Raw genomic sequence first — 22561 nt, forward strand, 5'->3', positions numbered from 1 at the left:
ATTTTCCTTAGAGTCGCGGCATCTCTTCAGAAAGGTGAGAGACTCGATTAGCTGAGCCTTCTTATCACGGAGCTTGTTGAAGGATCTCAAAGTTATGTGGAATCCCTCCCTGTAGAGGCGGTTAAATTTCGATTTAAAGCTTTCGTGACTGCAGCGATTCATCTTCTTGGTTCTTTCGGTAAAGTCACGTACTGCATGAAGCGAGGCACGCAGAGTGGAGGGTGATGTGGTGGAACTATGAAGCTGGCGACATGAGTTCGATTCCCTCCTGCGGATATCTGAACTGATCCTTGGCACCCCCCCCCCCCCACCCCGTCCCTCCTCAGAAACTTGTGCTGACTAACGTGGTGAATACTATTAGTTCTTTCGGTAAAGTCACGTAGGTAAAAAATGAAATAAAAAATAATAAAATAAAACAATGGAAATCACAACGTTTCGGAGGCAACACAAGTCTCCGTCATCAGGTGGGACCGTCACAGCCAGATTAGCTGCATCAAGTACTTAAGAGCCTACATCTTGAATCCCTCCCTCACTTGATGCAGCTAATCTGGCTGTGACGGTCCCACCTGATGACGGAGACTTGTGTTGCCTCCGAAACGTTGTGATTTCCATTGTTTTATTTTATTATTTTTTATTTCATTTTTTACCTACGTGACTTTACCGAAAGAACTAAGAGTATGAATCATTGCAGTCACGAAAGCTTCAAATCTAGAATTAACGTGGTGAAGTATGGTTAAACAACGCTCATGACTGGCAATGGCGTAGTTAAAGCCTTCAGCCAGCAGTGAGCGGACAAAGAGATGCATGCAGAAATACATTTTAGAACAGAAAACAATATCTGCATGCCACAAATAGATTTGTTGTTAGTAAGCTGCACAGTGTACGTTATTACTACAGTGTAGAGTGTATCGGGGGTTAAGTCCAGGTCACTTCTCCATCTCAAGCCATTTTTCCCTACCTGCATTTAAATATAAAAAAGGAGCGAAAGCCAAAGATTCGCCTGTGCAATATTTTGCACTTTCCTGTCATTTGGAACCTGGCACTCCAAGTGGTTCATTCTAAATCTGCTCCCGCTGTATATGCAAACAAGTCCCACCTATTTCACCAAATGGCGTTGCGGACGTATTGGGAGAAGTCAATTGAGGCACTTCGGTTTAGCAGTTTTGCCGAATGGAATTGCAACGGCACTCGCTTTGCCATCATTCCATTGTTATAGCGTGTCCCCAGCCACGGTGTTGAGTGTAGGTGGTTTAGAACGGATTAGGATGATGTGCCGCAGAGCTTAGCTGATGCTATCAGTGGGGGCGGGTGACTTGCTGACGTTATCAGCGGCGTTAATTTCCTCCCGTGAGGAGAATCCCTAAAATGGGAATCTTGGAAGCCAGACGTATCCTTGGCCCCATGAGGTTGATGCAAATGCTGGAGTGTGGGGAATTGTGGGTGAAGAAAACAAACGGTCGTGGCGTGACTGTGCTACTGCAGCACCGACATCTTCATATCGGGTTACTACGTGTCTTTTTAATTTCGATTTAAAGCTTTCGTGACTGCAGGGATTCATCTTCTTGGTTCTTTCGGTAAAGTCACGTAGAAGGGAAATAATAAAAAAATAAAGAATAAAACATAATAAAATAATTCTCACGACGTTTCGGCCACAATGCAAGCAGCCGTCCTCAGGTGAAGACCAGGTCAGAGGATGGCTGCTTGCGTTGTGGCCGAAACGTCGTGAGAATTATTGTATTATGATTAATTTTCATTATTTTATTATTTCCCTTCTACGTGACGTTACCGAAAGAACCAAGAAGATATGTGTCTCTTTATTTGACTAGGTAAGGCCCACTGATCTATGTTGCTCTTTTTGCAGAAGTGTACTTTGGACTATTCTCTCATGATGGCCAGGCATCTTGAAAGAGGTGGAAGTACCCACAGTTTACCCCACACGCAATCTGCCAACCGACTAACCATGAAATACACATTCACACTGCTGGGTGTACAGAAGCAAGGGTGGGTGGGGTGGGGTTGAGAAACGATAGCAATGTGCAGTTTGCGTCTTTATCCGCCGCTGTTCAGGTGTGCACACATCCAAAAATAATTTTCTCTGTGCTTTTAGAAACTTCAGGGTCTCGTGTCCAGGTATGCTAACACAGCATGCATTGCATTCAAGGTTTTAGACTGGAGAAGGCTTAGGTGTGTGGCTGGAATGTTGCAGCCTAACGAGTTTTAACGTGCTTGCACTGGGGGACTGGTCTCTCATGAAAACATCATCGGCTCGCTGCTTTGGCACATGCATGCATTGCTAAATGGACTTTGGGACCGAGATAAAATGGCCGAGCGAGCAAAGAACGTTCTTGACGGGTTTTCCGCGTGCAAAATAACTTCCATTTCATCCGATCTTTGGCTAATTGACGTGCCAAGAACGATGGGATTCCGCCGCAGCTTTTCGTACTCCAGGCCTGCAGCGCGTTCTGCGGTGGTATGGATGTACATCAGAAATTGGTGTTGCGTGCAAGATTGGCTACCGTGGCCAGCTGGCGAGGGAGAGCTGATTGAGGGACGAACAGTAGAGATTAATGGGGATTTGCTTAATGCCACCGTTGTTTTTCACTTTTATGGAGAGTAGCTACTGCAAGGGGTTGGCGTGGTGACCACACGTGGAGTTGCCTACAGTGTCCGTCTCCATCCTGTAACCACCAGATATTGGCACCTTTCATAAACCCATGATAATTTATCATTTATAGTCCTTTATTGATCGGTTGCAGGATGAACGCCTCCCCACGCCATGTCAATTGTGGAGATAATTTGAACATACTTCACCACGTTGGTCAATGCAGGTTGATTGAGGAGGGGGGAGGGATCCAGGTTCGTATGTCACACGGCCACTGCTCTTAGCCGAGTTCGTAGTGCAGTGTGCTTATTGCTGCACCACCGCCCCACTGTGACTTCACAAGTCATAGCTGATTCTATGACCCCTACAGCAGCCGAATCGTAGTGCAGGGCCGACTCATTCTGTGGCTCCTGTATAGGGCCCAGGCCCAAATGTCCTTAAACAAGACGGCTGATGCTCGCAGAGTAATAAAGTTTTCTTAAGGATTTGCATCCTCTGGGTACCTTTGTAGTATTTTCGCACTACCGACACATAGCATAATATGATAAAGGTCAGTCTACGTGGTGGGGTACAGAGTTTTGTGCATCTTGCACATGTTAGAAATATTTTTTGCCCCTTATTTCATTTCCAGATAGTGTGCTGTTGTTGTGAAATAAAGTAAATGTCCAGGAATTTATATTTGCTATGTATTATTTGTTTTATTTGATAGAATATTTTAAGGAAATGTTGTTTCTTTTCTGGCCCCATGCTCACGTGTGGTGACTTATCGTGTGAGCCTAATAGGAAGAAGGCAATAAAACCATAGGATTGCATGAAATATGTGTTTCTGCTTCTCCAGTTCCCAATATTTTTATTACGAGAACAGCATTAATTCACAAATAACCACGGGGACACTGCCACTGAACCGTCGGCAATCCGTCGTGAAATATTGCCGGGAATGAATAAACAAGAGTAAATCTCAAAACGCACCCCGCTGTCGTCATACCCCGCTTCTGATTAAACTGACCTTATTGATACTCTCCACGCACAACGGTTAACAGCAAAAGGGCATATTTGTGCTGCCGAACAATTACTCCCGCATCGCGGCCGAAATAGACCCCAACATTTACGCGAGGGGGGTAACAAAAAAAGAGTGATTTAGAGAAATCGGGCAAGCGGTCGTGACCTCGTACAATCGCCGCCTCTGACCTGCTTCCGAGTGCGATTTTATACGGCCCGAGATCATCTGGCAAAGGCCACTCGAGTCTCCCAGAGATCGTGCGACTCCCCGTGGCTGTTACGCTCCTCCTCAGTTTGTGGGCTCTGACGACTTCGGGTGTTTCGATTGCCCTTGGTGCGGTCTCGCCGCGCGGCAGTCCGTCGCTCATCGGCCGCAGGAAGCAGGTGTGTAGTGTTGTAAGGACGGACTTCTAAACGTCTTTTATGGCACACACCGTTTATTATCTTAATAACACAGTCCCTATCACACTAAGGGGTATATGGTCCCTTCACCCGTTTCCCTCAGAAGGTAGAAGCCTCTGGACCCTGCAGGCTATCTAATCTCCCTGCTCTCCCAGCGTCCTCTGGCTGGACCTAGGGGATCTCTCCCCAACCACTGGTTACTCTGAGCCCGAGCCCTGATAAGGGCTGGAGGGTTTGGTCCAGGGTCCTAGATGTCTTCGGCCGACTTGGGTCTTCGTGTAGCAGAACCCCTCCAGAGCTCTCAGCGCTCTGGCTTTTATACCTGTTCGTGGCCGGGTTGTCCAATCCCTGGCCACCTTGTGAGACCCTCTGATTGGTCCTTCCCAATCTGGGTTTGGATCCTACCTCACCCCATTTGACCCTGACCGTTTGATTGAGCGGGAAAACCTTGTTTACGATCTGCTGTCACAGTTTGCGAACAGCGAGTAGTTAACACCACTACAGGTGTATAGTTGGGGCTGGCGCGAAGTTACGACGTGGTCCATGGGTTTGGCGTTCACAGGAGCAGTCCACTTGTAGCGGTCGGTGCACGGACGTCTCCTGCCCGACCTGTGCTCCTGCTCTCGAGTCGCAGAGATTTCGTGCTTTAGAGGAAAACGAAAGCCAAAATGTATTTACATAGCGGCTTGATGGTTTCAGTTTACAAAGCAATCGGTGTGTTAATGCGAGTGGCGGCGCAGTGGTTAGTGCAGCACGCCGATGAACCTGGCGACGTGCGTTTTGATTCATGGTCACGACTGACATCGCTGGCGAGTGATGTCAGAAGCGGTTCTGGGTCCACTTTCCCCTCCCCCCGCCACTCCATCCGACATCACCAACCCGCACTGACATGTGTGGTCAAACAACCCACGTGACTATCATGGCATGGGGGAGGCTTTCATCCAGCAGTGGATTTACAAACGAATGTAAATTATCATCGCTGTCCAAATGTTTCCTGAACCCAAAATCAAAGGGACATCTTATGTGGTCAGCTAATCAGGAAAGGCAGACAGCAATTTCGATTTAAAGCTTTCGTGACTGCAGGGATTCATCTTCTTGGTTCTTTCGGTAAAGCCACGTAGAATGGAAATAATAAAATAATAAAAATTAAACATAATAAAATACAATTAAAAGTTTAGCTGGAGGCATATTATATTTTTGTGCGACATAGAATTGTAATGTATGACTTACTGTTAGTAGCTCAGCTTATTGGAGAGTATATTTAGCATATTGATGATATTGATGTAGTTTATATTTTAGTTTTTTTACGTGGTGGTTTAGCTGCTGCAGCTCCTTACTATTAAAATTCCTTCCCTTTATTACTGCTAACCCTACTTCCTCCCTTTGTTGCTGCTAATCCTACATAATGCACGGGCATAATATGACTTTGAGACCCCCCCCCCCCACCTCCTACGCATTCCACAAGTAGTGACTAATCCCATATCTGCATTTTCCATAAATATGCTAAATTCCTCTGTTGATATGCAAATTCCTTTGTCAAGGCGCCCTTTCCTCCTCCAACCCAGCTTAAATATATGCTGCCAAGCTTGGTGGTGTTCATTCAGACGCTGTCTTTCCGACAAACCTGTTCTTCACCTGAGGACGGCTACTTGCGTTGTGGCCGAAACGTCGTGAGAATTGTATTTTATAATGTTTAATTTTATTATTTTATTATTTCCCTTCTACGTGACTTTACCGAAAGAACCAAGAAGCAGACAGCAATGTCACGTGTTTATTGCTTTCAAGGTAATTGTTGATCTTCACTCTCTCACCCATTTATGATGTGCACAGACAAGTACAATTTCCATCGGCCATTCAATTCCCATGTCCGTTGGCAGTGTTGATGCCAAGGGCTGACATGTAACGATCAAACTCTGTCTCACCCGATGGTTAGGGTGACATGATAGAGAAAGGTTTCTCGTTGAGCCATCAGCGCAATTCCTTGGCGAGATGGGTTTGGGAGTTGAAAAGCCCAAGGCAAACAAAACAATTATTTACACTCTGTGTGGCTTACTTGGTTAAACTGGTACATCGACTTCCTTCTTAAGCATTACATTTACATGACATTTAAAGTCCGTATTCTCATGATTATAAGACACTCCACCCCCCTGCAGTAATTTAGAGAAAAGAGTTGGGGGACGTGCATCTTACAATCCATTAGGTATGTATATATGCGTGTGTGAGTAAATATCACACGTACACACACAGTGTAGCGGTTGGCACGCTGCGATACGGACCCAGCGACCTGAGTTCAATTCCTGCTCACGGCCAACACAAGTGACGATTATCTGAACCGGTCCTGGGCCTCCCCTAGGTCGAATCAGCCTCAAATGAGTACCTGGTGCGGTGTGTAAACATCACCGCTGGGGAGACAAAGGCGGTCGGGCGTGGTAGCTGGCCACCGACCCCCTCGTGTGCCGTGCCGGCCTTCATAGATCCTCACTGATAGCACTTGCCCCTACAGTCTGTTAAGGCTATACGGGGGATCTTTGCCTTTGAGCAAATCTGTATAACTTTATTGACACTCATAATAGAGGTTTTTGGGCTGAATCGCGTAAATACGCGTAAATACGCGATTTAACCCAAAAACGTCTGATGGATGATATTGGTCGCGAACACCTACGTGTTAAACTTTATTGACACTGGTCACAAATGTGGAGTGCGTCTTACTTTCTGGAGCATCTCTTACTCTGGGGAATAATTTAATAGTAATGATGATAACAAAATAGCCTTTTTATTTCCATAGAACAATAATTTATTTCAAGGCAACATCATTCTGCGTGGGAGTAAACTGAAGTCAAATCAATGTATTTCAGGAGAGTCCAGATTTGGTATTGTTTGTATGCGTCTATCGGGGATACATCTGCACAAATACATCGTCAACCTATTTGTTGTATTGCCTCTGAGAGAATCCACATCGTCCGACAGATCCGTGGCTTATACAATATCCATTTTCCAAGAGATCCACTCACCATGCCTCAAAGTCGCTGAATTTTCGGCGTGCGTTACCATGCCCAGCTTTAATACAAACGATTGTACTTTGACGGATGATTACGTTTTGGGTTTGCCAGGTTTCTTGGGACTTGAAGCATCACATTTTGTTCATTGGGGCACTTGTGGTCTAGACAGATTAAAAATAATGAGAGAAAAGAGGCAACAGTAATGAAACTATCTTGCTTGCGCATGAGAAAAGATATGCCTATTTATACAAGTATAATATCGCGAGCATAAAAATACAGCTCAGAAGGGCACTTGTAAGTGTGTTTGTGCAAGCTGAAGCAGTTCTTGCGCGCCAAGCCAAAGTAATAATAACTAGTTGAGTGGCAGCTTCTAAAATTCCATTTCATGGCTCTTTTAGCATTCGGTTTCAGAGCATGAGGATTGGGGATTAGGCTGGGAGGAGAGGAGGGAAGGTTATGGACTGCAATCTTGCTGCCAGCAAGCACCAACTAGCACGTTCTGTTGTTTCTTCGTACCTCTCTTTCAGCATTGATATTTTCTGCACATTAGATGTGGGGTCACGGTTGGAGTGGTGGTCGGGGAAGGACGCCGCCGATATTGTTTTGCCGATGTAGCAATAGAGTGGCAATACATTGCAGTGCATGAACTGTAAACGAATGGGGGGCCCCGATTGTTGATTTTGGCAAAGCACGGTATGGTAAAGGAATTGGCAGGAGACTTCAGGTTCATTTACTGCAGGTTCTTATTCGTGATTTTTATTTATTTATTTACTTGCTTGGTTTTTTCCAAGGTTTTTCCATTATTCCGCATAGTCCTTTGAACAGAAATGTAGCTAAACATAAAATGAACGTTTAGAAAAGAACACAGGAGTTACACGCGCAGCATTACAATTGGAAGCTGTTTCTATTTTAATCTAAGCTGACTGAAACGATTCTCAGGTTTTTGATTAATGTGTCTCAAATGTGCTTAGATTTTGGCTTTGCAGCAAAAATGTCACTACAGTACAGTGGAATATACAATATTTTTGTATAGTGTTTCAGAGTGATCTATGAATATATGGCAACGTATACATTACCCTGCCTTAGTATTAAAGGGGCAATCATTCATGAATATTTTATGTTCTTTAGGCAGCATTAATATTTTCTCCAGTATCATATTACTGTTCTTATGGAAAAGCAATCACAGCATCGATGACATTGTTGATTATGTTCAGTCAGTTTCATCAATTATGTATACACATTTTATAAACAGGCACTGCACATACATATTATTAGGAGTAAACCCCATTTTTTATGGGTCGGGCTTAACGTAACCATACCTTGTGTGTGGGCCTTTTTATACAAATCTGTTCTTATTTTCCCTTTGTCTCCTGAATCATGCCAAGATAAACGCTGTTCTATTAATACCTCTACCAGGGTATGAAATGATATGCTCAGTATAAATTTTACAATGAGCCATAGGACATGGCTCTGTTGTTTTTAGGGCACGGCTGCGCAGGTGTCGGATGTTTTGGATAGTTCCATGTTTGTGATAATTTTCTCAGAGTGAATGCCACAGGGCTGGCATTTCAAAGGCTCACGGTGGGCTAACGCACGTTTCCTGGTTTATTCCTGCTAGAAAATTATTACGTACCCCGAGGAAATGGTTCTCAACGCACTGTAATATTTCACGAGCCGCTCGTGACAAGTTGAGGACGAGGCGTTTGGGCCGCGTTGTTGTCGTGGCGGTGCTACGCAGAAGCAAACCAAGAAAAGTGTAGTGCCCCAAAGCAAATTAAGGCGCACGGGATTAATAAATATTTCGGGATTAATAAATATTTCGGGATTAATACATTTCTCGGGCCGCACCAAATATGGGCTCGATCTCAGATTTTTATGAAATAATAATACTTTTAATAATCTCACGTAACTGCGATGCAAGTGAGTCGGCATCAGAATCGTTACGTAGACCGGAGAAATCCGATGAGCTATGATCTCCATTGGAGTACCTCCTTTTGCCAGTAGCAAAATATGATAATTGGCTATGTTCTCTCTTTTTCACAGATGTCCAGTACAATTTATGTAGCTTGTCCAACGTCATATTTGTGTAGTTACATGACGCACCTGAAATATGTTCTGCTTGGAACCTCAAATGGGCTGGGCAATTGCCACTGACATTGTGGCTCACAGATATCGGGAATTGGTAGCATCGCCAACTGCCCCTTGGCAATGTTTAAGGCCTCGTCTGTTTTTTTTGGAAGCTCTGGTTACAGCTTTTGGAATAAGCTGGTTCACAGTCGCTGTGATTCTTCTGTTTAAAAAAAAATGTGCCGCCGCATTCAGCCACTCGCCGCGGATGAGCGGTAAAACCACAAAGGCCAGGCGTTCTAATTGGCCAATTAAAACGCAAAAATGAAATAAAGTTTTGTTTTTGCAATCGTGCTTTCAAGCTTGCATTGCTGAACCGTTCGTTGTGCGAAAAAAATACATTTGTACGTGTTTATATATATATATTAATTATATATGTAAAAAATGCAGCATTTATAGACTTAAGTGGATTAAAATACACCCGCTCCTATTTTTTTGTCTAAATAACAAAGTATGTGTAGATGGAGCAGAGCATGTTACCGAGCAATGACAACTTCCACTGAGAGCCAAACGGGGTCAACTCTGCTTCGTGGCTCACAAGGAGCCTGACAATCAAGACCACAAGCTGAATACGTCCACTAATCAAGCGAGTGTGTGTGGCTGTTTTGTGTTATATCAAGCTGCACGCCGGCTGCTTCTGATGTTAACACTTCAGAATAGCCCAAGTGCAGGGCAGTATGACCAAAGGCCCTTCGGTGTTTTTGAGTGGAAGCGGTTTCTGTTAAGTCTTCTCTCCATAAAGCCACGATCGGGTCCCGTCTGTCTGGCAGCCTCGAGAAATTAAGTTGAGCCGTTTTCGCCTCCAGACAACAGCGAAGTAATAACATGAATGTTGTTGGAACAAGTAAATCCAGCAGTGTGGCAACGACCGTTCGCGTCTCAAAAACAGATTGCCGTGACAGAAAAGGCTTGGAATGCAGACTAAAGGGAAGTACAAGAAAGTATTTGCTAAAAGTGCCATACCTATTACTTTTAAAGTCACCAAATTCTTCCCTTTGGAGTTCTTTACATTCTAAAGGTTTTGATCGGTGGTACTTTAAAGGGACATTTATTTTGAAAAAATTTGCTAAAGCTGCAAGGTTTATAGTGGAAGTGCTGTCCAGGCACTGTGTATATATAAATAGCAATACCGAAATAATGTTCGCATAAGATGTTTATGCTCATCCGTTACGAACTATGTATTTTTCGATTTAAAGCTTTCGTGACTGCAGGGATTCATATTATTGGTTCGTTCGATAAAGTCACGTAGAAGGGAAACAATAAAATAATAAAAATATAACAATACAATTCTCACGACGTTTCGATTGAAACACAAGCAATCATCATCACACTTGAAGCAATCATCATCACACTTGATGATGATTGCTTGTGTTGCAATCAAAACGCCGTGAAAATGTTATTGTTGAATTTTTATTATTGTATTATTTCCCTTCTACGTGACTTTACCGAAAGAACCAAGAATAACTTTGCATTGTTTTTTTAACCTTTAAAAACAGCTTGCCTTCAGTGGCCTTCCCCCTTTTTCCTCCTGATGACGATCGCTTGTGTTTTGATCTAAACGTCGTAGTTTTTATTTTATTTAATTTTTCCTATCTCCGTGACTTTACAGAAAGAACCAAAGAATACGAATTCCTGCAGTCACGAAAGTTTTAAGTCAAAATTTTACTTTGTATTGTTTTGTTGGATTTAGCATGGATGTGTAGTCGTCGCGTTGTGATCGAAACGTCGTAGTTTTAATTTATTTTATTTACTTTTATTTTTCAATCTACGTGAATTTACCGAAAGAACCAAAGAATATGAATACAATGTGTTTCTGCGGAGGATGCAGATCATGGTAAATGCCTGTTTTTACAGAAACGGGGTAATCATGGCTACGTAAGATGACCTGATCCGCTCAGAACATTGTCGTTGGGAAGATCTAGTGATTTTTTTTTCAAAATAATTCGTGAGAAGCTTTCCCGCCCGCAATTGTGCCTTTGGACAAAGGTATAATTCTGTGCATACAAGAGAAAAGTGGAAGTCAGTGACGGTTAGAGGATCCCGCCTGTTTTTTTCGAGTGCCTAATATGTTTGTGCATTCCTGTAAAGCACTATTTCATTTACGTGTAACATAAGTATAAGGTAGTGTTCAAAGTATGGTCCGAAAATGCTGGCACTGAGAACAAGAAATGCTCTCAAAACACAGAAACAGAACGAATATAAACCACTAGCTTGTTTGCACCATCCTCGGACGGAAGCTGTAATACTTATTTTAAAAAAATTAGCAGAGTATCTTGTGTAAATATATTGGCAGTGAAACTTGCACGAAAGTATGTCATCAAACACTTCACTGCAGTTCACTGTAGCACTGTATGTAACTGACCTTCAAATTGTTCAAATTCACTGCTCTAATTCTTTATTCTCTTCTGATTTCGGTCGCTGGCGTTGAAATAAACTGGAATTTGATCAAATATCTGGAAAATCACCGAGAAATGTCCATTTTACCATAACGTAGAAGCATAAATGAGACTTACCTTTCGTCTCAAGTGCTGAAGAAATAAATAATGACACCAAATCCACTTTGTTGCTGCGTAGAATTATTTATTAGATTCACTTTCAATAAAGAAACGTCAAACTTAAAGCGAATTTGCGTAAAATAATTATTTCTGCCGACCTCCTTCTGCGCGAGTGTAAAAATCCACCCGCTCATGAATATTAATAACGGGGGTGCGGTATGTGGAGTGACGTCACACGCGTTACACACAAACATAATTCTTGGCTCATTATAGTAGTTAATAGATGGTGAAAATGTTTGCTTTGTTCCTCTGCCCCCCCCCCCCCCCCCCCCCCACCGTTGTAATCAATATAATTTGAAATTATAATTTTGTCTCATTTTCTGCCTGTCCCCCCCCCCACTCTCTCTCCCAACACCCCCGTGTGTTTCTCTCTCAGGACTGGTGAAGCTGGGTGTTCACTGTGTGACGGGAAGAAAAGTGGCAATCAAGATCGTGAACCGCGAGAAGCTCAGCGAGTCCGTGCTAATGAAGGTAGGCGCCCCGCGGAGCGCCCACGCCACAGTCGTGCCGGCGTGCGTCATCGCACAGAGCCGTTGCGTGCCACAGCCCCGCATTCACGATGACATCTTTATAGACGTCTTCTTGGTTCTTTCGGTAAAGTCGCGTAGAAGGGAAATAATAAAATAAAATAAATAAAACATAATGAAATAATTCTCATGACGTTTCGGCCACAACGCAAGAATTATTTTATTATGTTTATTTTATTTTATTATTTCCCTTCTACGTGACTTTACCGAAAGAACCAAGAAGATGAATCCCTGCAGTCACGAAAGCTTTAAATCGAAAAATCTTTATAGAAAGTTAAGCTTTTGCCTCTCACGCCTTCTCCAACGCAGAGAGAGAGAGAGGGAGAAAATTGCCAACTGCCATTCCGGTTTATTCCATCCCCCTGCTGTTTGCATTAAAAACGTGGGGCTTGCTTTTAAACACCCTAATGCGTCCAATAGACTCGCTTTTGTGCTGGGGATTCTGGGCGATGTTATTCGCGCGCGCATTTTGGGCACCGCACAGGAATGCGCCACGCTCTGCTGCACCCTCGAGTGTGCCATGGGGCTCTTACGGCGGTCCAAAAGTGGTGGTGGGTGGTGGCGCCAGGGACGGAGGGGGGTATGGAGCCAATTACACACAAGTTGGAAAGTGGCCAAGATTTTCGGAAAGAGCTCGGGTGGGAGTGAAGGCATGGGGGGAGGGGGCATCTGAGAAAGGTGGCACGAAGGGCGTATGACCTGGAATGCGGGGGGGGGGGGGGTGTACTTCAGACAGGGTCATGTTTGGTGGTGCCTTTTGTTACTCCTGTACATTAAAAACTCTGCGGAGATATTTTCCTTTGGGGGTGACAGTAGAATTGTCTAAAAGATAAATTGTGTCATTTGTTTTTATCCGTAAATTTGAGAATAATTAAATGGTGGTTTTACCTAAAGGCAATTCTTCAACTCTGCACACCGAAACCCCTTTAGCCCCCTATGGTTTTCATTTTAAGTAAGGCAGGCGGTAGTATAAGATGCTAGTCCATTCGTGTTTCGATTTTTGTCGCGAATGTGCACGCGGTTCCCTGCACGAGCAAACTCTTGGCGAACATAAAACACTCATTTAAAAGCGGAATCGCAGTGCTCCACAATAGTCTATCGTGCCAGCCACGTACAGTATTACAGCCTGAGCTTGCGTCACCGTCTGATTATGGTGAGACATAAAAATCCCATTAGGCGCGTAGCCATGCTGGTCTTGCCCGTTGTGAATGTCACCCTAATTTATTGTGCTGCGATCGTGAAATACTTAACAGCACATTAAAGGGAAAATATACTAATGTTGCTTGCAAATGCGGCTTCTGCTCTGGACTCGTCAAAGTTTTTTCCTCCGCATGTTGAGCTTGTTTGGAAACAAGTGGTATAAAAACAGAGCCATCCATTGATCCGTTTACCCCACTAAAATCATTTCAGAAACTTATCGAGAAAACAACATTATATTTAAAAGCCTCTACTTGTCTCCCACCAATCCCAATACGGTTCTTAAATATTTTAACAATATCCTGATACACTTTGTCACAATACAGCTAATGGGATCGGCTGACAACATTCAATTATGTGTAAGCTGAGCTCAATAGAAATAAGGGAGGGTCAATAGTCGTTGGTAGGCTATCTATAAATGGGATAATCTCATATCTACACAAAAAAGCGTATTCAACAGCAAAAACATAACAGCAATCCCGGTATGCTCGGCATGCTCAGATGACATCGGAATTCCTGTGCACATGCAGGCCACAGCTCAAAAGAGCCAAGAGTCGCAATAAAGATCAAACAAGTGTACAGTTGCCCTGTCCCTCTGCTGCCTGAATTTTAAAAAGCCACAATCTCAGCTTGTTTGAGCTGGTAGTCACTGCAAGGCTGCGTGCAGAATTTTTGTGAGACCGGAATTGTCACTTTGGCATGCACACAGCGTGTGGGGATTCCTTTTCAAATCCTTTATATTAAGTTCACTTGCTTGCTTGCGCGCTTACGAGCGTGCAAATCTTTCGGTCGTTTTTTAACCCACTTCCCGTGATCCAATCGAGCTGACATTTTGCACACAGACTCGTTGTGCGTGACAATTTATTTTCGTGAATTTTTTTTCCAAAATTTTCTACATTTTAGGAATTTTATTTTTATATTTAATTACCAATTGCTTAATGGTGGCAGGCAATCATCTGACCCATAGGTGGCATCCATCTCAAGCCAGAGGACGAGAGGACTCTAGCCGCCACGCATATAAAGGATTTATAGTGAAAAACTTTGTTTTTACGGGTTAATTTTTTGATGGTTTTTTTTCGTGGAAGACCTACAATCGAATTTGGATTTACATAGCTTCCAAATGCAACCACATATTGGACAGAAACAGTGGGCATATTGATAGAATATAGAGAGAGGGAGAGTCCATCATAGGCAGTGAAGAAAAAAGGTCCCGAGTCTGGACTGGGTAAGTAAGTTAGTGGCACAGATGGCTTTGGTAAAAGTAGTGCCAGGCTATGATGGGGGGTGGGGGGGGGGGCAGCAGCAATGAACGAGCAACCTTTCACTGAGCGAAGGTTGACTGCCGGCTTGGATATAAAGTCTTTGTTGATGGATCTGAGGGAGTGCGCGGAGGAGAAAATAGGTCGAGTGAGATGACAAGAGCAGCCTGGCCCGAGTCCATGGATGATCTTTGGGGGTACGATGTTGAAACATCGTTTACGTATGCATGAACACAACGGACGTGTACCCTCTGACCATGGGAAGTGCGGGACATACACCTAGCGCACCGCTCAAATTGAGCGGAATGAAGATGCTGTAATAAGGCCCATTAACTGGCATGCATATTTAAGACAATCAGCGAAAGTTAAAAGCGGAGGCTGGGGGTGTCATTATAAAGCTGGTGCACCGCTGCGTATTATCATCCCAATTCGTCCTGCTGAGATCTCATTTTGAGCTTCCCGCCCGAGCAGGTATTTGTAATGCATACTGGGAGGCACGCACAAATGAATTTTAATGCTCCCTCTCATGACGTGTTTACAGCCTGGATTTACAGTTAATTGCATCTTTTCCCTTTGTATGTTTCTGTCGCCCGTTCTGTACGACATGAATCCTAATGAGCCAACTACCACTTCAGATGTGCTGTGGACACTCATTACTACAACACCCGATTATTAAATGTCCTGGGGCGGTCCGAGCACTCTAAAATGCACCTTTAAACGACCTCGTATGGCAAAACACAGTGCAATTGCGAGTGTGCTTTTCACTGTTAAGGGCACTTAAAGAAACACATTTTCCGAAATGTGCAGGCCTTTTGTGCGTCCACTATGGCATGCGGACTGTGGAACTCTCTGCCGAAGGCTGTCGGGGAGTCCGGTTTTGGTTGGGACCTTCAAGCGAAGCCTAATAAATATTCTTTTTTCAGAAAGCATTTCCTATTTTAACTCGGCCACTTCTTTAGCCCCCCCCCCCCCCGACCCCATCCGATTCAAGAATTGAGGCTCGCGGTTTCTGCGGCCGTGATGAAAATGTTCTTTCAAAACTTTACTCGGGAACGACTGCGCGCGTGCGACTTCAACGGCGTTTGTTGCGTGAATCCGCCCTCCTTCCCACCCGGTCCCCTGACAGAGTCCCAATCTGTGAGCGTTATTACATCGAGAGCCGCCACGGGCAGTGGGTGGCTGGGACATTGGGGACAACAGCCCCCGGCTCCCCCCACCCCTGTTTTTTTATTGATATTTACCAAAGAAAATGTATTAAATGTGTGTGTGTGTATATACACAGGCAGTCCCTGATTTACGAATGCCCGATTTACGAACATCCACACTTGTGAACGAGCTCCCGTAAAGTATTTATTTTCTAACCATCTGACTTGCGGACATGAGCTCGCATTTACGAACTGAAACGCGGAAACTATTTACAGTTTGACATGCAAATTTACAATGTCTTCTGATTTATGACTTTAACAACCGTAACACATTTTATAATTCTGACCGTATGTATATTTAAATGCAGTTCAATATTGTGCTCCGACTTACGACCAATTCGACTTACGAACGGGTCTCGGGAACGGTATGCGTTCGTTAGTCGAGGACTGTCCCATATATAAATGTGGGTTCCTATTTGAAAAGCTTGAGATGCATGACCCACCCATCCCGTTGGAAGGTTTCTAGCTCTGCCTGCGCTCAATCGTAAACATATACCGTGATATCACATGCCAACGCCTAATTCGTTGCTTGAACTTTGGAAGGAGGACAACTCGAGCAACAGCCGGTGATGAAGTCTCGTGCAGCCATAGCCAAATTAAGTTAAATATTTTTTTTAAAATTACTATTCAAGAACGGATTGTTAACATTTAACATTGTCGTGAATATATCAGCCTCTAGTGGTTGGAGGGGCTCACGTGAACACATTACATTTAGCATATTCCCGACAGATTAAATGCCTATATCTGTAAAAAACAGAATGTAAACTATAATAAGCGATGTGTCTGAATTGGCACACCGATTGTTACTTTGTCGGAAATGTAAACACGTTAACTGGGTCCTATATTTTGTTATGAGCGATGTACAATCTCAAACTGGGCTTGCATTTGGAACATTTCTAAGCACGACTTGCCCAATTGTAAAACAGAAAGATACACGTAATTGTATTCTTCTTCTTCTTACCTCCAGTAAATCAATTTTAGTTTAAAGTCAATCGTGATGCTTTCCGATGGCCTATCACTTTAACGGCAACCACTCATTCATCTTAATTAAAGGGGTGTTAGCAACAGCTCCTTTGCAAGTTAGCAGGGTTAAAGGGTTTCCCTCTGATTGCATTTTCCTGGTGGATTTATTTGGAATGATTTTTCGGCTCCGTGCGTTTAGAGTGATGACCATATTTAGTACACGGGCGATGGGTTACATTTTACTCGCGATGAGCTAATTGGGTTTTTTCGCAAATAAGAGCCCAGGGCATTGAGTGGTGTTCTGCGACAGTGAGCTGAATGGGGCATTTCTCCAGGAGGACAGTTGGCATCTTGCAAAGGAAATTAAGTTCAGTAACCACAAGCGCCATAGGAAGCAAAATGTCTTTTTATTCTTAGGTTTTTTCGGTAAAGTCACGTAGGTAAAAGTATGCGGCCCTTGCCCCACCACCTTCTCCAACCATTATATAAACGGAGTGGTAGCTCCTGCAATCTCTCATTTACTTGCAACAGCTGTCGTGGCTGTGACGGTACCACCTGAAGACGGAAGCTTGTGTTGCCTCCGAAACGTCGTGATTTTTATTTTATTTTACTTTTTTTAATGTTTTTACCTACGTGACTTTACCGAAAAACCCTAAGAATATGAATCCTTGCAGTCACGAAAGCTTCAAATCTAGAATCAAAATGTCTTTCACGAGGCGATGTTCCTCAACAAAGCCAACTAGTATTGTTTCATCTTCTTGGTTCTTTCGGTAAAGTCACGTAGATTGGAAGTAATAAAATAATAAAAATAAAACATAATAAAAATAATTATCACGACGTTTCGGCCACAACGCAAGCAGCCGTCCTCAGGCGAAGAACAGGTCTGTCGGAAAGACACCTGAGGACGGCTGCTTGCGTTGTGGCCGAAACGTCGTGATAATTATTGTATTATGTTTTATTTTTATCATTTTATTACTTCCATTCTACGTGACTTTACCGAAAGAACCAAGAAGATGAATCCCTGCAGTCACAAAAGCTCTAAATCGAAATTGAGTATTGTTTCTCCACGACTTTGCGGCTCACTTCACACGCTTCCTACATTACCATTCGTCTTTAAACAGCGTTGCCATGCTTTGGGCAACATGGTGAGTGTCCTTCATATCACCATCATCAACCGTGATCTACGATTGCTGGATGAAGGCACCTCCACCCCCACCCCCCCGAAGCTGTTCGTATTTCTTATGATCCTGCGAAGCAACATGCCACCGAGTACCTGCACACGCGCTGGTTTCATCATCTCCTTGGACTGGTCCCCAACCTCTGACCGTAATCCCTACTTTAACTACATGTCCTGCCAAACCCCACTTACTATTCCTATATGCAATATCTAGCTTGCAATGCACACATTCCTCTTCCTTTTGTGCACTCTTCATTGTCACTGATTACGTTCCTGACTCGCGTCTTAGCAGATAAGATTCACCGATTAAAAACGTTCATATTTACGCACATCGATGCGTTGCTTTTCATGCTCAAATTACGTTTTTTAAAATAAGCACTCCAACCTGCTCCTGCCTGCATCTTTATTTTATGATTTGGATCCCATTCTGCCTTCAACAACCGGCCGATGTATAAAACTATATATGTAACTAATAATACATTCAAAATGGTATGCACACCATATTCACTCACTCCTGAACAGAGAGAGAATGACTCGGATGCCATAGGAACCACAGACTGGCAGGTAAAGTAGCCACATGGTAACCCAGTGTCAACTTGCCTCCCCCCCGCCAAGTTCTGTGTTCCTCTACATAGTCGGGTGTCATTTGTCAATTGATGAGCGTTTACGCGGGGGAGGAAATCCGGTGCACTCGTAAGAGGCCCACGCGTGCGAGGGGGCAACACTCGATTACGTACTGATGTAGCAGGTTGGAAAGAATCCTGCTGGACTGCCTTCTCCTGGCACGCGAGTGTATGGCACGCGAGTGTATGGCACGCGAGTGTATGGCACGTCAGTTTATGGCACGTCAGTTCGCATGAGAAGGAAGATGTGCAACATTTGCGTGTGACGCGCCATCCCCTTGCCTTGAGACTGCCTGTGAGGAATAACATTGTCCGATTGGTCCCTCCTGATAAGATCGTTTAGCGAGCTTGTTGTACTTGACTATTGTTTTTCTATCATTCACAATTGACCTATGACATTAATTTGTGATGCAAATAGTGAAGACAAGAAACACATTCGTGCATGAATGGCGTTTAGGCTTTCAACAGCAGTTAAGTCTTTATTGTAGCACCGCCGAAAGCTCAGTTGTCAACTTAAAGTGCACTTAAGCTACTTGATGCAGAATTATGCGTGGTATTTGTGTGCGTTATCAAAATCCCATTTTAACCAATCGTAAGCTATCGTTGGCAAATGGCACCACTGTGTACCTTCAATAATCGTGAATTGGAGTATTACCCTAACTGGTGCTTTAGAAGCTCGTGCAATTAAACGAGAATATATGCTCCCATTTTCAGTGGTTATGTTTTTTTTTAAACCGAGTACGGCTTTAATCTGCTTGGAAAAAAAACATTGATGGGACCTGCATTTCAGATAAGACCAGATGCTTTTGTCTTGTTTGATAGATGCTCTTGCAATTTCCCAGATGCTGTTTGAGGCCATAACTGGAGACGAGGAACAACCTTCCCCACCCCTCCAGACAAACAAAACACTGCACGGCTAATTTACCCACACCTGTGATGTCTTAAAGTTGCCCAGCGATAATGAAGAAAAAAGGGTGATGAGGGCAATTAGTTTGAAGTAGTTCCGTTAGGCGACAAGGTAGCTCACCTCGTACAGCTGTGATGTGTCGGAAAAAAGAAGTCTGCTTCCCTTGAAACTAAAACCTTCCTCCCACAAGGTTAATATAAGCATACAACACAAACAGTGCTGTCGGGTCGAGGGGAGATTGTTAAAATGAGTGGAATTAAATTGTACATTTAGTTTTGGTGATCTGTGCCTAACGCTGTGTGACGCTGGGTAGGGGACGTGAATTTCAATGCAATTTTAAATATTTTTTTTCCATGAATGGATTATTAAAATTGTAACGAATTATTAGCTTGTTACAATGATAATAGATTTTCTCCAAAAATATACCAGTGCCCGCCCGTTTTAGTATTTTTATATTTTAGTTTTGCACGCCGTTACAGAATATTAATAAATAATCAATTCAGTTATTTCGTGTGTGACAATAGTTATTAAAAAATTTTGGAGATCAAATATCCATTGAAATAAAGAAGCAAAATGCGCTTTTAATTTTAACTAAGTGCAGTACTTTGAATTTTGCTTACTTATAGTGAACGTTTGTGAAAATTAGTAAACACCGACCTCTCCTCCACCGAAATTCACATCAATTCAGAATCCAGTAAGTTATTGTTATTATAAGTTATTGTAACTGAGCGCAAATTCATTTTGGTAAAAGTGACCTTCTGCTCACATTTTTTTGCGACAATTTGTGAAACTTAGTGAACACCGACCTGTCCTTCCAGTTTATAAATAGTTTATTTTTTGTATTCACATCAACACATAATCCAGGAAGTCGATACTTATGATAATTAAATAATTCCTACAATTGCACAGGCGAGGGAAATTTTAAGTATGGAAAATACAATTTTGATTGAAACATTTCGTTCACTTTCTCCCTCGTAGAAAGGTTACTCAAACGGCTCTTATAATGCTACGCTAAAGATGATCTAAAATGGTAATTTTACATTTACAGCTTTGTAATAAATTACTCTGAGTAAATTACATTCAGTACGTCACATTTCGTAATTTAGATTTCATTCGGTGGAATCCAGAAGGCCGGAGACGAAAAAAGACGTTGATTAAACAAAGACCGCAGAGATGGTGTAATCGCCAAGAAACACTGGATCTCGATTTAAAGCTTTCGTGACTGCAGGGATTCATCTTCTTGGTTCTTTCGGTAAAGTCACGTAGAAAGGGAAATAATAAAATATTAAAAATAAAACATAATAATATAATATAATAATATTATACTGTTATATAATAAAATAATAATATAATATTATTATATTTCGATTTAAAGCTTTCGTGACTGCAGGGATTCATCTTGGTTCTTTTGGTAAAGTCACGTAGAAGGGAAACAATAAATTATTAAAAATAAAACATAATAAAATAATTCTCACGACGTTATTATTTGATTACGTTTTATTTTTATTATTTTATAATTTCCCTTCTACGTGACTTTACCGAAAGAACCAAGAAGATGAAACACTGGGTCGTTTACGACGTGAAAAGTACCCGTCATTTGACTGGCCTAGTACACTAGTATTAAATAAATACTGCCAATATATTTATTTGCACACCCATTTTAAACTTGGCACGTGTACAGCCCATGTGTTAATCCACTGCTGGATGAGAATTCCCCCTCTCCCTGCCCCCCCCCCCATGCCATGTAGGCACTAAGAGTGAATTGACCATACTTCACCACGCTGATCAGGGCCGGTAAGGTGGGAGTGGGGAATAGGAGTAAAGAACGGTGGATTTTGCTGCAATGCCCTCTACTGCTCACAATGCCTACTGCACCAGTTTCTTACACTGGTCTGAGCTGGAAAGGAATTCCATCCCCGCACGCAAGCACGTCAGTTGTGTTAATGGGGGAGATGAGGGAGAGAGATTAGCATGAAATGAGCTTCCGACGCCGCACAAGAGCACCGTTCCCGTATATGCGCCCGACAGCAGTGTTAATGGGAGACTAGCACTATGTTGATGGGAGAGATTAGGCAGATTATGGAGATAAGCAAGTTAATGTCATATCTGTGTGTAACACAAGCTGCGGCGCTGACAACTGCACTGAGAGGCAAGCGCGTCGACGCAAGAGAACCACCGCAACGGTGATCGCGCCAGTGAGACACACAGCCCATCACACAGCAGCCAGAACCATCGATACATCGAGGCTAAGGGAGCAGAGGTGGCCATGCTAGTGAGACCCCAGCCCGTTAATGCAGAGGCACCCAACAGGGCAATGCAACTCAGAGAGTCGGAGATAACAGCCAAACGGCAGGAAGGATGTATCGATGGTTCTGGCTGTGTGAAAATATATATAGGTTACACATTGCATTTGGTTGGTATGTGGTTCAGTTTCGAGTCCAGTTTTCTACAAAACTCCACCGCGTGAATGATGACGAGACTTCAAAGTGGTAATGATTTAATCCTATTTCCCTAAGTACTTTGAAATTACATTGAGAGCCGGAAAAGGGGGAAACACATGGATTAGGAAACAAATGAAAGTTGGTGAGTTCACATTCACTGTTCGTCAGAGTGGGCTTGGGAAGGACACATCGTTAGAAGCGGTGAGGGCCTGCGTGGTCGAAACTCGCGATAGAGTGTTCCACGAAGAGGAGGGAACACACGCGAGAGGACCTCAACCTTGTGTAATGGGTTCCGGTGACACTGGTAGAGGTAACTTCTTTATTAACATCCAACACTACAACACTCCAACACTCCAACAGTCCAACAGTCTTGATACTCTGTTACAGCCTAGGTACACAGCCTAGGTACACAGCCTAGGTACACAGCCTAGGTACACAGCCTAGGTACACTACTCTGGCTATGCTCTGGAACTCGCCCTCACAAGGACGTAGAGCCAGGAGTTCCAAAGTCCCACCACTGGCCTTCACGGCGTCCCAGGGTCCTCAGATGGCTGGTCTTGGGTCTTGGGTCTTGAGCT

General features: G+C 43.3%; 1 protein-coding gene across 8 annotated transcripts in view; it reads left to right on the forward strand.

Annotated features, from left to right (window-relative positions):
• BRSK2 (BR serine/threonine kinase 2) overlaps positions 1–22561 on the forward strand; it is a 196820-nt gene that overhangs the window by 54866 nt on the left and 119393 nt on the right. For all 8 annotated transcript variants that reach the window (XM_061564384.1, XM_061564385.1, XM_061564386.1 and 5 more), the window contains exon 2: positions 12061–12155. In XM_061564384.1, coding sequence (XP_061420368.1) covers positions 12061–12155 — 95 coding nt within the window. The remainder of the gene's footprint in view (positions 1–12060; positions 12156–22561) is intronic.

This window comes from Lethenteron reissneri, chromosome 33, assembly GCF_015708825.2.
Source record: "Lethenteron reissneri isolate LAM-NWPU_2019-01 chromosome 33, ASM1570882v1, whole genome shotgun sequence".
Classification (NCBI taxonomy): Eukaryota; Metazoa; Chordata; class Hyperoartia; order Petromyzontiformes; family Petromyzontidae; genus Lethenteron; species Lethenteron reissneri.